Genomic DNA, 24,494 nt, shown 5'->3' with positions numbered 1-24,494 from the left:
GTACCATGATAAATATATATATATGCATAGACTTGATTTTCGTAGTATATATGCCTGACGAGCCGATGTTGTCTTTGCGTGACCATCACACTATCAGGACACCTATACATATATGATGTCATAAATACTTGTGATGACGAAATAGTGCTATAAAACATTTTAGTGCCATTACAAAGGAGTAGATATGATAGGACCAGTATTTGGCCTTAATTTTTCAGGCTGAAAAATATTAACTCTGATCCACATCAATTTCACATCAATAAATACTCTCATACTTGCCATTCATCAAAACATAATTTTTTATAACCATGTACACGATGTGCTCAACCTATGACGTCATCAAATTGATGATTTTCCTCTTCTTGCCGAATTTTGCTAGAAATTCATCATCTTTAGGTTAGAAAAGGCTTGAAATGGATTTGGCCGCCACTTTGGAGCAACTTTATATTTTGCATGGATATGCGTAAATACACGATACACAATGTGTGAAAATCTCTTTCTGCTCCACAACGGCGGCCACATTCATTTTTAGAGAAAACCACTCAAAAAGTATGATTTTTCAATGATTTTTGTGAAAAATGGGAAAGTGCATGTTGATGACGTCATAGTGAACATAATTGGCACATGCGGGATATTTTCGGGATGTAATGTGTTAGCAAATGTTTTCAGCTATTATATGGCAAAATATGTTGTTCTTTACTGGAGAATTTATTTTGCGTCCATATTCGAGTCTTAACATACCTTCTCCTTTACATAATTTATGACTTACTTGTATGACATGACTGAACTAATGCATGTATGATAGAATGACACTATATGTTAACCCCTGACGACTGTACATTGTATATACATGTTTGCATTCTGTGTTGGATTCTAATTGCTTTTGAGAAGAAAGCATAATTGCAAAACATATTTGCAACCTTCATTGTCAAGATAACAAAATATGGGCTTCTGATTGGCCGAAATTAAGAAATTATTTAATTTCAGCGGTATTTCATATGTAGCGGTTCATTTCCACTTGTACAAATGATTTTCTCTTTACCTGACAAAAATCATTGCGGTTCTTACGACAGGTAATGACAAACTTCTTTGAGCTTTTCAGAAAGCCCAGAAACCAAATATTAGGTCTGTAGCATGCATGACAAAAATGGCTACAAAGTTTGTTAATATGAATGACATTGACCATCATTCAAAGTCACATAGACAAAAATTCCTAAAATAATCAAATGACTTCTTGTGAATTTCATGAAGGCCTAGAGACCTAATATTAGGCCTGTAACATGCTGAAAAGTACATGACTATCAATTTTGTAAATATGATTGAACTTTGCTAATGTTGAAGGTCACAGGGGTCAAAAATCTTTAAACTACTTCTTGTCAAATTCTGGAAGGCCTAGAGACCTGAATTGGGACCTGTAGCAATTCAAGATAAAAGGCTATCAAGTTTGTAAATATGAATTACCTTGACCAAAATTACTTGTTGGTGAAAAGCAAGTCAAATTGTCCAATGACAGTTCCTAGTTTTTGATGAATTGATATTGTTAAATGATACAGATACTGTAGAGTATGGTGTTGAGTTCCCCATGATGGAACAATAGAGGTGATTGCCAAACCACAAAAGAATGTCATCACAGACCAGTTCCTTTCTCAGGTGACACCTAACTACTGTCATCACAGACAAGTTCATTTCTCAGGTGACACCTAACTACTGTCATCACAGACCAGTTCATTTCTCAGGTGACACCTAACTACTGTCATCACAGACCAGTTCATTTCTCAGGTGACACCTAACTACTGTCGTCACAGACCAGTTCATTTCTCAGGTGACACCTAACTACTGTCATCACAGACAAGTTCATTTCTCAGGTGACACCTAACTGCTGTCATCACAGACCAGTTCATTTCTCAGGTGACACCTAACTACTGTCATCACAGACCAGTTCATTTCTCAGGTGACACCTAACTACAGTCATCACAGACAAGTTCATTTCTCAGGTGACACCTAACTACAGTCATCACAGACAAGTTCATTTCTCAGGTGACACCTAACTACTGTCATCACAGACAAGTTCTTTTCTCAGGTGACACCTAACTACTGTCATCACAGACAAGTTCATTTCTCAGATGACACCTAACTACTGTCATCACAGACCAGTTCATTTCTCAGGTGACACCTAACTGCTGTCGTCACAGACCAGTTCATTTCTCAGATGACACTAACTGCTGTCATCACAGACCAGTTCATTTCTCAGATGACACCTAACTACTGTCATCACAGACCAGTTCATTTCTCAGATGACACCTAACTACTGTCATCACAGACAAGTTCATTTCTCAGATGACACCTAACTACTGTCATCACAGACCAGTTCATTTCTCAGGTGACACCTAACTGCTGTCATCACAGACCAGTTCATTTCTCAGATGACACTAACTACTGTCATCACAGACCAGTTCATTTCTCAGGTGACACCTAACTACTGTCATCACAGACCAGTTCATTTCTCAGATGACACCTAACTGCTGTCGTCACAGACCAGTTCATTTCTCAGGTGACACCTAACTACTGTCATCACAGACCAGTTCATTTCTCAGATGACACCTAACTACTGTCATCACAGACAAGTTCATTTCTCAGATGACACCTAACTACTGTCATCACAGACAAGTTCATTTCTCAGATGACACTAACTACTGTCATCACAGACCAGTTCATTTCTCAGGTGACACCTAACTGCTGTCATCACAGACCAGTTCATTTCTCAGATGACACTAACTACTGTCGTCACAGACCAGTTCATTTCTCAGGTGACACCTAACTACAGTCATCACAGACCAGTTCATTTCTCAGATGACACCTTACTGCTGTCGTCACAGACAAGTTCATTTCTCAGATGACACTAACTACTGTCATCACAGACAAGTTCATTTCTCAGGTGACACCTAACTGCTGTCATCACAGACCAGTTCATTTCTCAGATGACACTAACTACTGTCGTCACAGACCAGTTCATTTCTCAGGTGACACCTAACTACAGTCATCACAGACAAGTTCATTTCTCAGATGACACTAACTGCTGTCGTCACAGACCAGTTCATTTCTCAGGTGACACCTAACTGCTGTCGTCACAGACCAGTTCATTTCTCAGATGACACTAACTGCTGTCATCACAGACCAGTTCATTTCTCAGAGGACACTAACTACTGTCGTCACAGACCAGTTCATTTCTCAGGTGACACCTAACTGCTGTCATCACAGACCAGTTCATTTCTCAGATGACACTAACTACTGTCGTCACAGACCAGTTCATTTCTCAGGTGACACCTAACTACAGTCATCACAGACAAGTTCATTTCTCAGATGACACTAACTGCTGTCGTCACAGACCAGTTCATTTCTCAGATGACACAAACTGCTCATTTCTCAGGTGACACCTAACTGCTGTCGTCACAGACCAGTTCATTTCTCAGATGACACTAACTGCTGTCATCACAGACCAGTTCATTTCTCAGATGACACTAACTACTGTCATCACAGACCAGTTCATTTCTCAGGTGACACCTAACTACTGTCATCACAGACCAGTTCATCACAGACAAGTTCATTTCTCAGGTGACACCTAACTACTGTCATCACAGACCAGTTCATTTCTCAGGTGACACCTAACTACTGTCATCACAGACAAGTTCATTTCTCAGGTGACACCTAACTACTGTCATCACAGACAAGTTCATTTCTCAGGTGACACCTAACTACTGTCATCACAGACAAGTTCATTTCTCAGGTGACCCTTACTGCTACAAGTAAAGAGAATATTGGATCAGACATCTTGGATATTCACCTTGGGCTATTTGGCAATTGACCTGAACAATTGCAGTTGGTGTACAATATGTATCAAGACAAGATGCATCCTAAAAACTAAGGATGCAATGATAATTGAAATTAAGGGGCCACGGTGGCTGAGTAATTAGGTAGGATGTCCTAATTAGCTAGTAGGATGTGTTTTCAAGATGGCAGCTATATAATAACACTTTGTCGGAACCATGTCAGGATCATTTCATGCAAGTTGCAGTCGAATCGCACTTGTAGAACTTGAGAAGTTCAAAATGTGTTTTTAAGATGCGGCTGTGGCGACCATCTTGAATTTTGGATCAACCCGAAAAATAACAATACTTTGTCGGTACAATATCAGGATCATTTCATGCAAGTTGCAGCCAAATTGCACCGGTAGAACTTGAGAAGAAGTTCAAAACGTGTTTTTAAGATGCGGCTGTGGCGGCCATCTCGGATTTTGGATCGCCCTGAAAAATAATAACACTTTGTCGGGACAATATCAGGATCATTTCATACAAGTTGCAGCCAAATCGCAACAAGAGAAACTGGAGAAGTAGTTCAAAATGTGTTTTCAAGATGGCGGCTGTGGTGGCCATCATGGATTTCGGATTGACCCGATAAATAGCACGGCGGACGACGACGGACAAAACAAGACAACTATAGGGCATCCTGACCTTTCAGGTCAAATGACCTAATAAAACCAGACCAAATAGTTAGAATTAAACCACAAACAACTCTAATTTGAACTATAAATATATCATTATTTATTCACGAACAAATGCTGGTACAAAATTTGTCCTCACATTCTATATCATTATAGACATTTATCCATAAAGTACATGTAATAAAATTAAAATCTAATAGCCTCAATATTTCATTGCTTAGTCTTCAAGTTTGAAATCAGCAATGCAGCACTTGTTGGTCACATAGTGACCCCAACTTTACTCATTTTCAGTTATTCCATTTCAAATCATATATCTACATTGTAAATATTCCAAACCGTAATTGAATGAAATTCAAAGTATTTCATTCAAGATAATTCACTTGAATTTTTTTGTTTTTTGGTGTTCAAATTCTAGGCAATAAAGAATTGTCCTAGTCTATATTGTGAAAACCTTGATTCTTATTAAGATACCACAACCGTCTTCACAAATACATTGTACATATATATAATGGTAGTGTATACATTTAGTGTACTCGTAACACATTGTCAGTATCTAAATCACTTTAGTCTTTAATCTTCAAAATACTCCGTTTTTCTAGATCTTCCATTTCTTTCAGAACAAAAGCAACATTGTATCGCAGTTCATGAAATTTGGCAACAGGGACCTAGAAAATAAAAGTTATATAAAAATTGTAAAACATTAAACCCTGTAAGAGGATTATGGATGCACGTGTAAAACATCTACACATATAGATTATATAAATGTGCATTTACAATGTGTTTAACATAAAGATAAACAACACCCATATTTAATATTCTAGGGGTTACTATCGCTGTAGTTATATATTTTTATTTCAATGATACTGTAAAAGCTTTAGGCATGTTTCTGTTGACAGTGATGAAAAGTTTGTTAATTACAACGCATTTTGAACATATTTCATTAAAGGCCCACTACCTTTCCGAAACGGCTTTTAATCTTAACAAGAGGCCCAAGAGGCCTTGATGGTCACCTGAGTGCTGATACAGAAAGGGCATTGCAAAGTTGGTTTAAATTTGTAAAAAGAATTTATGAATTAGAATAAACATTAAAGTTGAACCTTCGTATTAGAATTTTTTTTTTCATTTTGATAGTTAGTGTATTATGTTACCAAACCTTATGCTTAAAATTCCAATTTGCTTTGACAACGTTAAACAACAAAACCAAACTGGAAGTCAGTCAGTGATTTTATAAATTTTACTTTTTAATCTACCTGGCATGGAGATTATTTGGTTCCATCAAAATTGTGAATTCAGAAGAAGATTTTTGAAATTTTAACCATTTTGGCCAATTTTGGCCCTGCCCCTCTGGTTCCTGGAGGTCAGCCAGGACCAATATGAATTTGGTGTTAAAATGCTATTTCAGGCAAATAATTCTAACCCAGTTTCACTCATTTCCTATTAAAACTAAGCAAATAATGTTCATAAATGTGTTTTTCCTATATTAACTAAAGCAAATTTGACTTCCTCCCCAGGGGGGATCTGAGATCCCAGGGCCATGAAATTCACACATTTTGTAAAGGGCCTTAAGACCTTTCAATCTATGAAGGGCCTTAAGACCTTTCAATCTATGAAGAGTATTTGGTTCCATCTAGCTAATTTGACCCCTTTTGCCCCCGCCCCTCTGGCCTCTGGGGGTTGGCCAGGACCAATATGGATATGACTTTAAAATGCTATCTCAGGCTAATAATTCTAACCCAGATAAGCTAATTTCCTATGAAAACTAAGCAAATAATGTTCAAAAATGTGTTTTCCCTATTTTAAACTATAGTAAATTTGACCCCCTCCCCGGGGGAAAATCTGAGATCCCAGGGCCATGTAATTCACAATTTTTGTAAAGGGCCTTAAGACCTTCCAATATATGAAGAGTATTTGATTCTAACAGTTCCAAAATTTCAGGAGAAGATTTTTGAAGTTTTGGCCTATTTGAAGGCCGCTGAGAGTCAGTCATGGAAAATTTGTTAATAGGATTCAATGGCCATCTCATAGGGATAATTCTGACAACATTTGACTAATTTCCTATTATAAATGACCAAATAATGCTCAAAAATGTGTTTTCCATACATAAACTATAGTAAACTAAACTCCCTCCCCAGGGGAAAACATGAGACCCAAGGGTCATATAGTTCACAATTTTTGTAGAGGGCCTTGAGAACTTTCTATCAATAAAGAGTATTTGATTCCACCACATCTGTGAGTGGAGAAGAATATTTTTGAAATTTTAGCCAATTTTACCCCTTTTGGCCCCTCCCACAACGCCCTGGGGGGTGGGGGTCATATAATTCACAATTTTGATTGGCCTTATGCCTTACAAGGTTTGTGCAAAATTTCATTGAAATTGCTTCAGCAGTTTTGGAGAAGAAGTCGAAAATGTAAATTGGTTGCGGACACACAACGCACAATTGGTATTGTAACCTCATCTTAGACCATTGATATATATTTCCTTATGTTATCAAATGTTTTTAGACACTTTATTTTTTGTTTCGGAAAGGTAGTGGCCCTTTAAAGATACTCCACCGCTGACAACTGGTATTTTTTCTCTATCAAAAACAGGAGCAGATTAATAAATATATGTTTTTAGTTACAAAAGTTACTTAATTTACACCATTACCACCATTCAAAAATTTAAGCTTTTAATTTATCTCAAGATAAAAATATTAAAAATAATTAATTGCTTCCCGAAAAAAATCTGTAGCACTATATCCTGTATGGAACGAAGAACTGATTGGGCATGCACCAAAAGCAAACTAAATCATTTTAAATTATTTCTGTGTGAATTAGACACATTTATACACGATTAAACATCAGTTATTGATCAAATGATGGGTTTCGTTTATGCTCTGTCGGCGGTGGAGCATCTTTAAGTAGGCAAGTTGGTTTTTTTTTACACTTTTTGCTATTTTGTACTTGTTATACATGTTATTATCAGCTGCCTCTAACAGCGCTTTTACAAATATTTTATTTCACCCTGAGAACATGCATAGCTATGTGCGAGTCGAAAGTCCTTAACTCAGAAAATCAAATGCACTCAATATACAGTATGCATATTAATTAGTTAATCAAACAAACATGTATTGAAATGTTTACCTCAAATGTGTGTATCTTGCCATCACTGAGTGTCATCTCCATAAAAATACTTGGTTCCAAAACTCTATTTAAAACACTGAAAATATATACAGAGTGTTAGAAATACAGCTTGGAAAAGTTCATTAGGCCCCCAAAAAAATCTCTGTTTAGGGTTACTTGGCCAAAAAAATCGGGTCGGTAGGTTGTGATTTTTTTCTTTTTTTTTTCCATTAGTGTCTTTCACTCTAAAGTAATGGCTGGAACTGGAGTCTGATATCAAAAGCCCGACTTTTAATTTTTTTTCGTAGAAAAGCGGAAAAAAAATAGGAATGGGGGTAAAAAATTGGGTTGGTCGGGTAACCCTAAACAGACATATTTTTTTTGGTCTTATTAGATTCATGTAATTGAAATGATAAGTTATAAACTTAAACTGAGACAGAAACTGGACAAAATGATAGATGGAGGAAAGGAGGGACAAATAAGACTAAAAGAATGATTTAGGATCAGAATAGTAATTTTATCAGAAACACAAATGATCATACAATCTTTAGAAAATTTGTTTATAAACTGTGAGAATCCGCTATGCAAACAATTTTTTTTTTCGTTTTGTTTTGTTTTGTTTGATTATTTTAACGTCCTATCAACAGCCAGGGTCATGTAAAGACGGCCTCCCATGTATGCAGTGTGTAGCATGTGTGAAGTGCCAGGTGCGTGTTTTGGGAGACTGCGGTATGTTCGTGTTGTGTCTTCTTGTATAGTGGAACTGTTGCCCTTTTTATAGTGCTATATCAATGAAGCATGCAACCGAAGACACCAAGCAACGCACCCCACCCGGTCACATTATACTGACAACGGGCGAACCAGTCGTCCCACTCCCTGAATGCTGAGCGCTAAGCAGGAGCAGAAACTACCACTTTTATAGACTTTGGTGTGTCTCGGCCAGGGGACAGAACCCAGAGCCTTCCTCACAGGGGCGAACGCTCAACTCAAGGCCAGAAGTGAGGCAGTGCCAAGGGAGGCATTAGGAAAGCTGCCCCTATTGCATGATCGTAAAAAGTGACTAAATTTAGGATCTTATCTTTTTTCTTCTTCCTAACTTACTTTATCTTTTTTAAGTCGTAACCTGAAGATATAAAAAAATAATGACATCAATGCAGTGCTCCAGTTAAGACAAGTACACGAGTAAAATACCCATTAAAATCTGTTAATTACCCCTAAAAATTGTATGAACAGGTACTGATTACCCATACAAATATTTGTATTACGCAACCCAATGATTAAAAATAAAAACAGAAGAAAGTGAGAAAAATTCAACAAGTTTTGCTCAAGAGTCTGCATCAACTGTGTTTTTATTTCAAACAGATATTAAATTGCTCAATTGCTAACACAGTAGCTCGCCATCAATAACTTTACAGTTTGTTAAGTTTTAGGTTCGCATAGAAGTCAGAGTTGTACCCTTACCTTTTTAAAAGCGCGAGTATGATTACCAACCCTTCCAAAAGTTACCTGGAGCACTGAGATTCAATGCTTAAATAGTCAAAAGTGAAAGCCCATGCATTTTTATATCATATATAGTATATATATTGTCTTTATTGTAGTGTATGTTTTAGCTATTTTGTCCAATGTAATACAGGGATCCCAAAATGATAAAGTACAATTTACTGTCAATTAGTCCCACCTTATGGACTGTCAATTAGTCCCACCTTATGGACTATAATCATTCATACATTCAAGAACACATTTTCAGCAATTCATTTTCGTAAACAATTACTTATCAAAACCTAATTAATCATGAATGAGTTAATCACAAACCCTGTTAAAAGCATTACCAGAGGGTTCATCTACTTGATATTACAGCCGTGCTACCCCAACTGAGAAAGACGCGTGTATATAAACCCCTACCGTTCTGCCGCTGACTTGTATCGATGTATTGAATGAGTGTACTGTAGACGTGTTATTTACACATGTAAATTTGGTACTAGATGCTACGCTCCGGCCTCTCATACAGCTTAAAGGCCTATTACCTTTCCAAAACGGCTTTTAATTTTTAAAATGGGATTGTAAAACGAGATCGATAATTTTGTAGAGTCGCAAAAGTTATTAACTCATCTTTAATACTACACTCATCATCATCTCTCAGAAAATTTTAATTGAAATAAATAAAATGTTTATTTTCATATTAACTGATCAATATATCGTCAACAATGCATCTGTATTTACTTAAAAACAAAACAAATATTCTCCAAATTGCAGCAACATTTACTTGACTTGCATTTCTTCATTTTAGATATTTTAACAAATCTTCATATTTCTAGTAAAATTGCATATGAAACTCCTTATAGATCTAGCAACACTCATTACGTGGAAACCGCCATGTGTTCCCGCTACAGGCCGTGTGCAAAAAGTCAAAACACGTGGGATTTATGAGTCCTAAACTGTCCTATATTTAGGAGTTTGTAATATTATTACAGCAAAACTGACAAGCTACAAGGTTAGTGACATTTTTTAACTGTACTGTTATATATAATTAGCCATCAGCCATCCCGTGTTGTACAGGTAGTTGAGTTTACTCACAATGTGATTATTGCAAGCCAACGTATCTGCTATCCGATTGCTCTTTAAAGTTTGTTGATTATCTCAAATACACTTATAACTTATTGTGGCAATTTTAAGTAACTAGATTATAATATTTTCAAATAGTTCTGATAACTATTCATGTGTAATATCTCCAGACATTGACATGTGTACGAAGTACGGCGGACTGCCAATGTTTTTGACATGTTCTGCAAGATATATTCTCTGTTTCAGTTACGTTGGGGGAAAACAAACACAGTGCAATTATATTATGTTATTTCTTCTACATACAACAATTTCTTTGTGTAAGTTGTCAAGCATATATTGTGAATGTTTTGCAATGAAATTACCACCTTTATAACATTGAATTTGTGGTTCCCAGGACATCGTTTTCCCCAAAAAATTTGAATGCACAAAATATACCGATAGTAGATTTTTTTCAGCATTTTCAGTCCTAAGAAAAAATACATGTGCAAAGTACACTGGTGTGTAAGTTACACAGGTTTTTACTGTATTTGTAACAATTACGATTGTGTTAGGTACAGCCAGAGATTTCCGGTACAGCTAATGTAGCCGAAGCGCCCGCAATTTACCTGTGAATTGGCGACAGTACTTGAGTCTATAAATAACTAGCTACACCCATTCAATACATCGATACAAGTCAGCGGTGAGCGGTAGGGGTTTATATACACGTGTCGTTCTCAGCTGGGGTAACACGGCTGTAATATCCTAATGTGTTTGTGACAGTATATGAAGGTCAACAACATTTGTATGATGAGTCTGTGACTCTGTGTGTGGCACAATGAAGTGACAATGAGGATGTTATATAAGATGGCTATTTTCTGTCTACCTTGTTGATATAGCTACATCCACTCTCCACTTGAGGCAGTCTACACGTGGCAGGCGAGGTCGATTCTCCAGGCAGTGTGCGTTGATCTGAGGCCCTCTTAAAAAACAATGATACATAACAATGATACATAACAGTGAAAACGTGAGGGTGGCAGTAGGTATAACACAGGGGCCTGACAATGATATATAACAGTGAAATCATTAGGGGTGACAGCAGTTATACAACAAGGGCCTGACAAGGATATATAACAGTGAAATCATGATCAAGAGTGGTGATGGCAGTTTTGATAACATAACAGCAACTAGCTGACATCATTAGGGGTGACAGCATTTATACACAGGGGCCTGACATGGGTATATAACCATGATCAAGAGTGGCAATGGCAGTTATAACACAGGGGCCTGACAAGGATATATAACAGTGAAATCATTAGGGGTGACAGCAGTTATACCACAGGGGGCCTGACAAGGATATATAACAGTGAAATCATGATCACACCCATTCAATAAATCATCGATACAAGTCAGCGGTGAGCGGTAGGGGTTTATATACACGTGTCGTTCTCAGCTGGGGTAACACGGCTGTAATATCCTAATGTGTTTGTGACAGTATATGAAGGTCAACAACATTTGTATGATGAGTCTGTGACTCTGTGTGTGGCACAATGAAGTGACAATGAGGATGTTATATAAGATGGCTATTTTCTGTCTACCTTGTTGATATAGCTACATCCACTCTCCACTTGAGGCAGTCTACACGTGGCAGGCGAGGTCGATTCTCCAGGCAGTGTGCGTTGATCTGAGGCCCTCTTAAAAACAATGATACATAACAGTGAAAACGTGAGGGTGGCAGTAGTTATAAACACAGGGGCCTGACATGGATATATAACAGTGAAATCATGATCAAGAGTGGCGATGGCAGTTATAACACAGAGGCCTGACAATGATATATACTCATATAGTGAAATCATTAGAGGTGATAGCAGTTATAACACAAGGGCCTAATAATGATTTATAACAGTGAAATCATGAGGTTGATTAGCAGTTATAACACAGGAGCTTGACAATGATATGTACCCATAACAGTGAAATATCAAGAGAGATGTTAGCAGTTATAACTCAGGGGCTTGACTATGATACATCACAATTCAATCATGAGGGTGACAGTAGTTTTAACACAGGGGCCTGAAAAAGATATATAACTGTGAAATAATTAGGGATGACAGCAGTTATAACTTAGGGGTCTGACAATATCAATGGTGAAAGTCAAATACACTATTCTAAACTTGCAACTGATTAACTTGAGGTACTACACAACTCACCAGGGTATTTATATAAATATATCAAAGTTATGTAATTGTTATGTACATGAATTATGTAATTGTAATGTACATATATTATGTAATTGTTATGTACATGAATTATGTAATTGTTATGTACACATATTATGTAATTGTTATGTACATGTATTATGTTAGAACGAATATACGTACCCGGCCTACTTTCGGCCGGGTACGAATTGGTCACTATGTGTCGTAGTGGAGCACTGCCTCCGCAAATCACTCGGGCATAGTTTTCTATACTTTTTTGTAGGTTTCCATTTATTTTAAGCGTATACATGCATTTACATATTATTTTGTCCAAAACAAACATAACTATCATTCTTAACATCTACCGTACAGCTCACTAGACGTTAAATTCACAATTTGTGGACTTGCCATATAAATTCCCTTCAGAAAGCCCTTCATATGTATTAAGAAATAAAAAATGCCTTCATGAGAATTTGATATTTTATGTGGTTCAGTTTTATTGCTTAGTAGGTAAGCGATATCAAACAAGTACGATAAAATGCAAACAAACATTTTATTATGGTTTGCATAATCATTACTTTGCTCCAATAGCAGTAATAGGTAACAATTGTAGCTCTAAAGAAAACACCATTTTCTGTCTAAAAGTCTTTTGAGCTACAATATTGCAGCTAGTATTATGTAATTGTAATGTACACGTATATGTAATTGTTATGTACATGAATTAACACGTATTATGTAATTGTTATGTACACGTATTATGTAATTGTTATGTACATGTATTATGTAATTGTTATGTAAATGCAGTATGTAACTGTTATGTTCATGTATTATGTAATTCTTATGTACACGTATTGTGTTTATGTATTATGTAATTGACTATTACACTCCATATAATATAATGGTGTCTTGAACTTTGTAAAAAAAAACTCACCTTGAACCAAATACAACACTAGCAAGATCACTATGAAACTCTTCAGGAATGCTGAAATAGAAGTGTATTAGAAAATTAACAATCTTAAACATCAATTATTAAGCAAGAATGCTATGTAAACAAACAACACGACTAATAACAGTTGACATGTCATGATCACTTTTATAATCAACAACAGTTATCAAATATATATATATATATGTATAAGTAAAAAAGAACCATGTCCATGTGATGGTTTCCATATACATAAAAAGAAAACACAACAAAACAGTTTTTTCCTCCCTAGCGCTTTCTCGGCTCATGCCGGTCTTCAGGAGTTTTAATTCTTTTATTTGTAAAACATGACGTCATAGTAAGATTATGCCATGACATGAGAAAGCGCTAGGGGGAAAAAACTGTTTTATAGTTGTGTTTTCTTTTTATGTTTATATGTATATATATAAAAAAACAAAACAAAAAAACAACTATCACAAATATCAACACAAGTTGACACAACTTATAAACATAGATGTGATACTCACTTTAATTCTTTGATGTCCTCCTTGAACATCTGTAAACATTTAAAATCATATTATGTTTAATCTGTTTCACATCTGCTCTATTTTAGTTCAAGATGCTCCCCCACCGACAGCATAAATGATACACATCTTTTGAAAAATAACTGGTGTATTGATAGATATGAAATAATTCATTTTGCTTTTGGAGCATGCAAAATCAGCCTTTTATTCTACATAGAGTAAAGTGTCATGGATTTGTTTCAGGATTTGTATTTGTATTTGCACATTACAGAGTTATCTGACCTTGCAGGTAGGTATTAATTGTGACGTTACGTGTTTGCGAGCATAACGTCATAACTTTCGGATAAAACAACGTGAATTGCACTCACAAAATAATGACGACCAAACAATCGATACCTACCAGCAAGGGAGCTAACTCTGTAATATGTAAAGACAGAATATATTTGGCCCAAAAACACATGTTTTGTTATATTATATAGAAAGTGTTACCTCTGGTTTTAATGACGTTAGAGGCAGTCGAATGGCTCGTCTCAGTAAGGAGTATAAGCCAGTATACACAATACTCAACACTTCCTCTGTGAAAATATCATGTTCTAGTTCCTTAAGTAATGTACTGTCTACTTCTTTTCCTTCCATAGCAGACACAATCACTGCAAATAGAACAAAATTACATAGACACAATGGTTCACATATATGTAGCACATTCAAATAAAGATGTTTATAACAAATTAAATCTTTTGACAATAAAGAAAATTACATACTGTTCTGACCGTAAGAGACATTCAAACCATTTTAGTGGAAATAGTTTCAAAAAGTGAGGATTCTTAACCAGGATTTTCTTCAAATGAACATCAATACATGTAGTTGATCATAAGTTATAAGATCATTGCAATTGAGGCCTTTCTAATTCATAGGAGGAGAAAAATAATTATATAATCAAAATTAAAGAATATGGTAAAAGGGATGTTTCTAAATCATTTAATCAAATTTTCATCAATCATTAGCTAGTCATATCATATATTCATCTTTCAATTGCAATGAGTACATGTACAGCTCAATTTTTATTTCATCATATCTTACAGAGCTAAACAAAGGGAAATAACTCTGACAGATCAGAATGTAATGTACCGGTACATTCCTATAAATTTGATTGATGCCAAAATGCAGCTAAATTTGCACTCTACTGAGAAGAGAAGTCTTCCCAGGCCAGAAGATCTTCCATTGTCGTGTTGGAAGACACTTCTAGAATTAGAAGAGTTACAAGTTCAGCGATCAAAAGTTATACACTTTGAAGGTTTCAAATTGAGTTAGGCTCAAACTACTTCTGCAGCACTAAATTTAAACAATATTATTGCTATTTGGAACTGGTATTTGGTAGCTCTTTTCTCTTTTGTGTATATAATTTATATGAGTTGTTTTTTTAATATTATGACATGAAGCAAAATAAAATAGTTTCCCTGTCACTGTGTTAAACTGTTTATAATGCTGGAGAAGCCCTGTAGCAGACAGTCACATCTATTATTGAGAACAAAGTCTGATCCCAAGGCCTAAGTAACTCCATGCAGGCTACTGATGACCAATGTTCGGGCAGTCCCTTGTAATTGTTTACAGTTATGTATTCATGATCCTTTCATCGGAGACAACGTTGAAAATTTACTGCATAAAATGTATAGTAGGACTGCAGTGGGATAGGACTAGCAAGGGTTGATTATCAGTGATCAGGTAGCTCATTATAGGTAGTGTTAGTGTTTGGAGGTCCTTTCCTTGTGTTGTCTCCTATAGATCTCCTGATACAGAATTTGGGACCACCTAAATATCATGGTGGTAGCTATATAGGTGCAACAGATCATGTGCATGATTATAAATAATTTTAATCACTGCCTCCAATTGGGATCAAACGCAGGACCTCTGCCTTAATCTAGTTCTTCTGACACCAATCTGACATGATCAAGCTAAAGAGAATGAGCACTCTCTAGCTATGGGATACACACTGCAGCTAATATTCACCAGGGTTACAATAAAATAACAAATTGTAGGTTGTTGTGTTTTTGAGGGCGAAGACTATGATAAAGGACAGAGGATCAAGTGTAGCTTATACAGTTACAGAACAATAAACTGAATCAATTATTGAGGTAGCTCCATTAGTAGAACATCTGGCTAGCAATGAAACATCCCTGTTTCAAACTATGGTTGCTACGTGTTTCCTCTTCTTTTGTAAAGGCACAGAAATGCACAGCCGACCCGAGGTTTTACCCCTGAATTATATTATTACAATTAGATTTGTATTCTAGATGATGTAACAAGGGAGCAGTTGAGCAGAGCAGAAAATGTAGCAGCGAAACGGGGATTCAAACCTGGGACCTCCAAACACTAGCTGATTAATCTACCGCTGTGCTACCTGGTCACATTGATCGACCCAGTCCAATCCCGCTACATATACTATACAGTATGAACAAGAATGCATTGTTTGTTTAGAATATACCATACAAATATATACTGGTATAGTAGTATACATTTGATAAAACTACATAAAACTTTTCTGCTTACTTTGCAACAATTTTCTGAAAGTTTGTTTGTCCATCTTCGCCAAAGGTTTGTTAATGGCCTTGATTTCAGGAGGCACCCGTCCACCATAAAAAGGTGATCGGTCGGCAGCAACACTGCCTCCGCTTCCCTTTACTTGAATTATCGACATTATTGCACAGCTGATAATCAAAGTTACTGGTACTCCAATTTACCCATCAAGTAAAGAAATAAAGTTCCATGAATTCTTTACACGATATCATCATTCCGGTCACGCTATCTTGCACAAATCATCCTACATTGTGATTATTGTCGGATTTTAGTTTTCTGTCATGTGCCTCCCCCAAAACACGGAAGTGATAGGTTCGGGTTGAAAGTTCACCGGAAGTCAGTGCGAGATGAATAAAAATATATTTTATTTGTTTCGTTTTCACTCAAGATATTTTTTTTATTATTCACAAACTAATTTTGCTCATTTGGATTGATAATTTCTCTCGCCTTCTTTAAAGTATAAATAATAATATTTTTGCATATTTATTTTAACTAATCGACAACGTTGACATGACTTCACTGCGTTCCAGTCAAACACAAAATGGCAGACGATCTGAGAAGCAGGTGCGTGTTAATATTAACATAATGATTTATTTGATCTTGCTTACTGGTTCTCAAATAATGAAGCATTTAAATAATTTCTGCATGTAATACTCATCAGATTTAAACTTCAGTTTTCGTAGAGAAAAATGACGAATTTCTTGTTATCAAATCTTCTTATCACATGATCATGATCTCGGAATTTTCGTCTTGACCACAGTGGTATTTGAAAATCTTGTTCTTTGTAAATGCATAATTGATCTGTAAGTTCACACTTACAGCTGGTTTAAAATGTATTGTATTAAAGATTGGTCATAGGAGTAATACTCACTCCAGTGCAGAAGGTTTGTATTTTGATGAGTGGCCAAGTTTTTTTGTCAAATCGATCTGGAGTTATCGTTCCTTATATACTCATTTAGTTAGAATAGTGCCAATGAGTGTTCCGGCGCCAGTGGCGCGGATTAAACCTCTGAAGGTGACAGACCCGAGTCAGAAACTGAATTATTTAGAATACATTCAGCTTACCAGATCATTTTGCACTGTCCAGGAGCTACCGAGTTTGTTCAAATGGAAGATTTATCAGGTATTACACAGTGTAATAAGGCAAAAAAATAAATAAATGTGTGTTTCAGGTTACATGACTGAAAAAAATAGGGTAGGTCGGTCGGGATTTTTTTAATTTTATTTTTTTATTTTATTTTTTTAGGAGGGGTGAGGGAGGGGTCAAGTGGCTTTATAACTACATTAAAAAGTAATTTAATAATACATGTAAGTTGTTTTTCAGGTTTTAGGCTGGCTAGAAGTCTTTTATTTCTCATTACCATATTCGTAATTGAACTTTATCTGGATAAACTTAAAGCATGCGTAAAAATCTAAGTTGAAAACTTCATACACAACATTTTGGTTTTGAAAAAGTGTGATAAAATAGCTAGGGTCGGAAGTAAAAACTAGGGTAGGTAGGGGTACCTGAAACATACTTTTTTTAGACCTAAAGGATTTAAATCTGGCCAGGAATCACTGAAGTTTAATTAACAGGTATTACACAGATAAACTCCTGCCAACTTATAATCACAAGCCTTTATTATAAGGTGGTTGTAGGTAAAATATCATATTATAACAGACAACTTTTACTCTACATCAGAAGTTTCCGTTAGTTATTAAACTGATATGGAGGTAAATATTTGAGACATATCTTCTCCATGAACTTTTCATTTATAAAACTACTCTGTCTTATGATCAAGCTTTCCAAGAATGACTACTATTTTCCAGGATGATGGGACAAACAGCAGAACAGAATCAGAGTGTGATGAAGACCATGATATTGTTTAGCATGGCGATGCTCATCCTTCCAGTGTTCACATACTTTTTTGCAAAAAGTTTTTTCTTTGAAGGTAAAAAAAAGCTTTTGAAAGAGAGATTTCGCCAAATTGTTGTCTCTAGGACTAGTCTTGTAATTGGTATTTTCATCACCATTCATAGAAGAAACTCAAAAAATTTTAAAACAGCTTTATGTCAAGTTATCTTCCAGATGTATTTTAGATTCAGAATTCATTTCATCATCATATATTGATAGAGAGTTAGGCAAATAGTTGGTAGCATTTTGCTACACTATTCAAATGTTCAACTGACTGTGAGTCAATGATGAAAATCTTAATATAATAATTATATAAATCCCTATAAAACTACGATATTCTAGATGGTGTGTATATCAATTTATTCTAATAAACTCCATATATACATGTGTCACTGGCAATGACAGACATCGGCCAAGCCAAAGGTGTGAGTTTATCAACCCTTTTTAAATTCATCTCTTTAAGTAAATGTAAATTATTTAGTATCACTGACTGTATTTTAATGAAATGTTAATTTGTTTTGTACAGGTTTCCTTGGGATGACAAGCCAGAACAGTTATTTCTATTCTGCCTTTGTAGCTATAACAGTAGTACATATAATATTGGGACTGTTTGTTTATAAGGCATTCACAGAAGAAACACCATCATCTTCAACATTCAAAAAGGACTAGAAAAAAATACTGAGGATTTGGAGTGTGTGTACAAGGACATGTGCAATTCAGAGAGTTCAGTTTGCAAAATTTTCAGTTTAGAGAGTGTGTAGGGAAACAATGAAAGAAAATAATATCAATAATTCCAAAACTCACTGAATTTGTACTCATAAGGTGTTTGAAAAGTAACGATCATGAACCACAATGTTGATACTGTGGAATGATGTTTTGCATTACTATTTGTCAAATTGTCTGTAAATATTAATGCTGTTGGTTTATATAAATCATTTAGTCATAATTGTATGTTGGAAGATATTTATAGGTTGGACACAGGAATTTGGCATAAACGAGTAATCTACGATCAATTTACTGTAATAATCAGTAGTTTAATTGCAGAAATGACATCCAAACTGTCAAGTTCATTTCTATAGAAATTTTCAAGTATGTACATGAAGGTTTTTTTTACCCATAAGACATTAATTCTGATTATTCACAAATACACATTATGGAAGAAGATAAAAAAAAGTGCCAAGTCTCTGTGCATGGGTAGTACCAAGTTAACTGTAATGTTTGGACCATCTTAAACTGTATATGATATAGGTTAAGTGGTGCCAACAGATAGAATTTAAACACTTATAAAAGTATTACCAGAAATATGTACTAGAACTGTTTTTGAAAAATAACCGCAACCAATGAATGAATGGGAAAATGATGGATGATTGAGTGAAGTTGTTGGAGAAATAGGTGGAAATCCAGGAGGCATCTGTATATAGGTGATTGAGTGTATTAGTTACATTGTCCCAGCCGATAGTTTTTGTGGGGAGAATTAATTTTTTGTTACGGTGTAGGATGATGGACATGTTGTTAGATGGTACTAGTTAGTAGTTAGAGTGTAAGATTAGAGAATGTAGTTTTCTTGTTATTGGAGGTTTTGATTATTTAACATATGGTAAACAACATTTATATGTATATATATCCATGTATAATAAATTTTGATGTGTGAAGATAATGCAAAAAAACATAGGTTTGTTTGTTTGTTTGATTATTTTAACTTTCTATTAATAGCCAGGAAAACAAAGGATTCAATATCTGTAACAATATTCCTATGGAATGACGATCACAGGGAAGCTATGCTGGACATGCTCAGTTTTGTAATAATTGTGTTTTCATTCCAAAATATTTAATTACAGCCTTTTGCAGTTTCTCATTCATCATTATCAGAAATCTCGTGAGAAAGTCTATTTGAACACAGGCATTTGGCTCTATAGATATACAAATACATATGTACCCTTGTATGTGTTATGTAGTATTTTACATTCATATATACATTGAAGGGGTATTTGTATATCTATAGAGCCAAAATCCTGTGATTTTAAGTAGCTCCACACTTATTTAATTCTTATTTCTCCTTTTCGATCTTATCGCCTATGATGGTCTTCACTCTCATAACTGTAAATAAATAGCCAATCAAATATGACAGAACCTTTCTAGGTTATGGTGCTGATTTTGTGAATTTTTAGCCAAAAAGAAATGTTTCTTACATTTAAATGTACCAATAGCTATATCGTCTGATAGCCTGCGCAGGCAATAAAATGCTAAGTATGCTTCCAATTTTATTCAGATAAAGCTTCAATTTTATTCAGATAAAGCTTCAATTTAAAAATTTAAAGACGTGGTTTAGAAACATTTAAGCATTTGATAATTATGAGTGTAATTTATAAGTAAATCATACTATTTCATTTACACATTATTTATATATGCAGATACATATCTGTTGTATATGTATATGCTCTTTGAATGGAATTCATTGTAAAAGATGCAAAAAGATAATAAATCATGTGAAATACTTTCCATTAACTTTACCATTCTCTCTTGTGATTCTCTTGAATTCATGTTCTTGCAATAAATGGAAAGGTGTATGTATGGTTTGGCACCTTTTTGGCCCCCAAATGCACCAATTTTCAAAACTGGTATTTAGGGATTTATGTTTTGTATTTTAAATATTCAGTATATCCCTGATTCAACTATGATGACTTTTCTAATTTTGCAGATGTAGTTGCCATGATAACCACCCAAAATATGCATAAATTATGAAAATGTGAAAATTTTGACAAATTTGGCCATTTTTTTTTGCTTAGTTCTTGTCTATGAAACTACAGAGCGCATTCTTGAACAAACTTAATATTTACTGAGAATATGTATGCAATACCAATATATCTTTAGGAGAAATGAAAAGTTTGTTCGAGGATGTGCTCTATGGTTAAAAAAGGGCCAAAATTGTCAAAATTTCCACCACATTTTCATAATTTATGCATATTTCAAGTGGTTACTGTGGCAACTGAAGCTGCAAAATTAGAAACTTAACATTAAAATCAAATTAGGGATACACTAAATATGTAAAATTGAAATACCCTTTAACAATTTTTGAAAGTTTACTAATTTGGGGGCTAGAAAGGGCTCAAGCCATACATAGTCCTTTTCACGTCAAATTACCATATTCTACGAAATATGTTAGTCAATTGTGTTCACTGACTACTCATTCTGAAAAGTGGCACTATTTACAAGGGTAAAAAAATCGGAAAGATGTGTGTATAAGCAATTTTGATTCCCACCCTTTATTATCGAATAACATGAATATCGGAAGAGGATATTACAAAGTTTACCAGCTGGTACCACTGGTTATAAGTGTTGTCTGTGTTGCTGGTAAACTTCTCTGATTTGGAATCTGAAAATTACGTGTTGCAAATCACATAAATAGAATATTAAACGCACATGTGATCTCACTGGTGCTTATATTCTCAAGGAAACGTGATTTTGAGCAACCCTTAGATGTCGGACTTTCCATCAATGTACGATAAGATATCATCTTTCTCTGACAGAATTTCTAACGAAAGCTTGCACTGGATAAGTTGGAGCAAAAATATAATCGATAAAATAGAACTGCCATTAGATGAGGCAATTGAGTTGACTTTTTACCCTTTCGAACTTTGGTATACACATGATTTTGTATTCTTACAATGTATGTGGTGCTTTCACTATATGTGTACGTCTTTGCACTTACCATGACACTGTAACGTTAACAACATGCCACTTGCGTTGTATTATTCAACTGTACAATTGTGAAAACATGTTTACCCATCATTGATGCTGTAAAAATCAAGATATTCAAGAAGCTGTGGTCCAATTCTGCATGTATTTGAATTTTAACGAGGAATATATAATGGTAGCGCAGTATACAATAAAACAGTTTTGATTGGCTTCCACGCATCAAACATCTCAATAAGTGATTTAGAAGTTGCCTGATCATGTTGTTTTTTTCTATGCTGTTAATCAGATGCAAAGTAAGTCGTTTCCATAAGGCACGGTCCATTTACACGTCACGGAAGATGGACGTTTTATACAGTCAATTAATCAATATTTTATCATGTGAAAATCAATACAACAGATGACATGCAAAAGATAGATAATATCTTACAATTACATGGTCTGCCAAGTGGCAACCGCCAGGAGAATCTAAACCCGAGTACACGTTTTGGGTTGGTAAGCACGAGGCTTACCGAGAGTTGACGTTCCAAGATCTTATACTCTGGTTGAACTATCCTAGAAATACTAATAATCATACTCTGCCTCCACTCCGTTCCCGGCAACAACCATCTGTCAGAAATCTCCCGTCCGTCGTTCAAAGCTATGTCATCGCAGCTAGAGATATCCCTGTCTACTTGACTACTTGACAGACCAATTTAAGATTCTATCAAAACATTTAACCAGCCAGCCGTGGATAACACTTTGAGAGTTTAGTCAACTGAAACTTACAGAGCAGGATCAGCCCAAAATGCGGACGGACTTCATTCATTTCAAGTTCTAGATATTTTACTTTGCGTATCGTATGTAAAATGAAATCATAATTACGTTCCATATTTAAGCGTAATAACTACATAAGACTATCCATTTAAATTGATAACATTCATGCTAAAATTTATTCCATGCATACACATTTACCTGTGCATATTATGGGTTTTCAATTCCAATGCATTGTACATAGCGCAGTTAACAAGTTTGGATGCCAATTCAGAAGAATTTCCACGCCGTGAACAATTCGTTAATTCGCGAAAATTTTCACGCACAAAAATACACACCATTGCAGTATAGCGTATTTATAATGGCGCACATTATTGTTCAATAAATAAAAAGGTCAATTTCAGTTTAAACAGGACAGTCACAAATGAGAATTTTCTAGTAAATTACTTTCTAAGATCTGCCATGGTATTATACGAGCTACCCAGAAAACAAGTAATTGGTGTTCTTTATAAGGTCACGTTATTATTATAGATGTCATAAAGATGGACTTAAAAAAATCAAAGCATTCTTCGGTCGTCAATCTTTGTTCACACGTAATTCCTCCCGAGTTCATTAGACACAAAACCACACGGATATAGCTTCATTTCAATGAGGTGTTTAGTGAATACGATAATCCCGGATATTAACATTTATTTGGACTCGTCTCATTTCCAGTAAGATGTATAAAATATATTTTCTTAGATCCTTTCGTATTCCCACTGCTTTTGCTTCTGGTATCGATCGCTTTAATCGGGGTATGAGAATCAAGTATGCATATTCTGAACAGCATAAGCTATTCGGTATGTTCATGATATTTAAAAAAAAAATTGATGGATAACGAGACAAAGATATATTCAAATGAGCTACACAGATTAAGGAAAAATTCGTTTGAATTGCCTTTTACAACAATGGTTAGTTAAGGATCAACTATCTTTCCCGTTATGCCTTTGTGGTTTGACCTACCGGTATAATTAAAGTCAATAGGTCGATGGTTTTTTCCCTGGGTAGTCTGTTTGTCCTCCACCTCATGAACCTAGCACGTCCACGGGGACTTGGCACGAAATTGTAACTAACAGTATTTATAACCTATACTGATTGTTCAAAAATAAAGATATGCAGAAATTCACTAAACACATTGCACGCACAGAGGAGGTCATTGACTCTAGTCATTATTAGGACACAAATAAACATCTTGCCTACTTTATACGTGCTAGAATATCCAATGTCAGAAGATGTCATTTACACAGCTTGGGTTACCGAGATTGGCTTACATCGACCAGAACATCCCATCCAGATTCTTCCTATAGTGCTATCTTACTGAATCATATCACCGAAAGATACCGAACAGAACATCGCATAAAACTCCATTTCATATCTATCATACTGAAGCATAATACCGAAATACGCCGAACAGAACATCCCATCCAGATTCATCATAAAGTTACTAAACAGAACGTTGCTTACAGTCCCATGGTATACTACCATCTTACTGAAACATACTAAGATACCGATTAGAACTCCTCATTCAGTCCTAATTTTGTCAGCGACTTATTCCCTCTTTGCTGTAGCACCGGTATCTATGGAGTCCTTATAGACGAAGACTAGTTCATTATCAGGACCCTGTGATCAATCTTTACCTTTTCCTTTTGTACTGTAGCACTGGTATCTATGGAGAGTGATAGACGAAGACTAGTTCATTATCAAGGCCCTGTGATCAATCTCTGCCTATTCCCTTTGTACTGAAGCACTGGTATCTATG

The 24,494-nt window shown here is 35.3% G+C and overlaps 2 protein-coding genes across 2 annotated transcripts; one reads left to right on the top strand and one right to left on the bottom strand.

Annotated features, from left to right (window-relative positions):
• Positions 1-4,581: 4,581 nt before the first annotated feature.
• On the bottom strand, positions 4,582-16,679 carry LOC138328546 (COMM domain-containing protein 5-like). Its single transcript, XM_069275400.1, has 7 exons — positions 16,330-16,679; positions 14,272-14,432; positions 13,786-13,814; positions 13,265-13,315; positions 11,737-11,832; positions 7,622-7,697; positions 4,582-5,163 (listed from the first exon to the last, which is right to left on the bottom strand). Exons 1-7 carry the CDS (start codon positions 16,475-16,477, stop codon positions 5,062-5,064), a joined length of 663 nt encoding a protein of 220 aa, XP_069131501.1. The 5' UTR covers positions 16,478-16,679; the 3' UTR covers positions 4,582-5,061.
• A 192-nt stretch (positions 16,680-16,871) lies between these two features.
• LOC138328545 (vacuolar ATPase assembly integral membrane protein vma21-like) lies at positions 16,872-20,534 on the top strand. The gene is made up of 3 exons (XM_069275399.1): positions 16,872-16,920; positions 18,166-18,287; positions 18,777-20,534. Exons 1-3 carry the CDS (start codon positions 16,898-16,900, stop codon positions 18,917-18,919), a joined length of 288 nt encoding a protein of 95 aa, XP_069131500.1. The 5' UTR covers positions 16,872-16,897; the 3' UTR covers positions 18,920-20,534.
• Positions 20,535-24,494: the final 3,960 nt, after the last annotated feature.

This window comes from Argopecten irradians, chromosome 7 (genome assembly GCF_041381155.1).
Source record: "Argopecten irradians isolate NY chromosome 7, Ai_NY, whole genome shotgun sequence".
In the NCBI taxonomy this organism is placed as follows: Eukaryota; Metazoa; Mollusca; class Bivalvia; order Pectinida; family Pectinidae; genus Argopecten; species Argopecten irradians.
The sequence above is the reverse complement of the archived record's forward strand: the minus strand, read 5'-3'. Positions and strand labels throughout refer to the sequence as shown.

What these genes read in the sequence shown, in the direction of transcription:
- LOC138328546 (XM_069275400.1), bottom strand. Translation starts at nt 16,477, where the DNA reads ATGTCGATAATTCAAGTAAAGGGAAGCGGAGGCAGTGTTGCTGCCGAC. An exon ending in TAACGTCATTAAAACCAGAG is followed by an intron (nt 13,815 to 14,271) that starts GTAACACTTTCT and finishes AAATGTTTACAG; the next exon opens with ATGTTCAAGGAGGACATCAA. An exon ending in GCAAGATACACACATTTGAG is followed by an intron (nt 5,164 to 7,621) that starts GTAAACATTTCA and finishes TTTATTTTCTAG; the next exon opens with GTCCCTGTTGCCAAATTTCA.
- LOC138328545 (XM_069275399.1), top strand. Translation starts at nt 16,898, where the DNA reads ATGGCAGACGATCTGAGAAGCAG. An exon ending in GCAGACGATCTGAGAAGCAG is followed by an intron (nt 16,921 to 18,165) that starts GTGCGTGTTAAT and finishes ACTATTTTCCAG; the next exon opens with GATGATGGGACAAACAGCAG. An exon ending in AAAAAGTTTTTTCTTTGAAG is followed by an intron (nt 18,288 to 18,776) that starts GTAAAAAAAAGC and finishes TGTTTTGTACAG; the next exon opens with GTTTCCTTGGGATGACAAGC.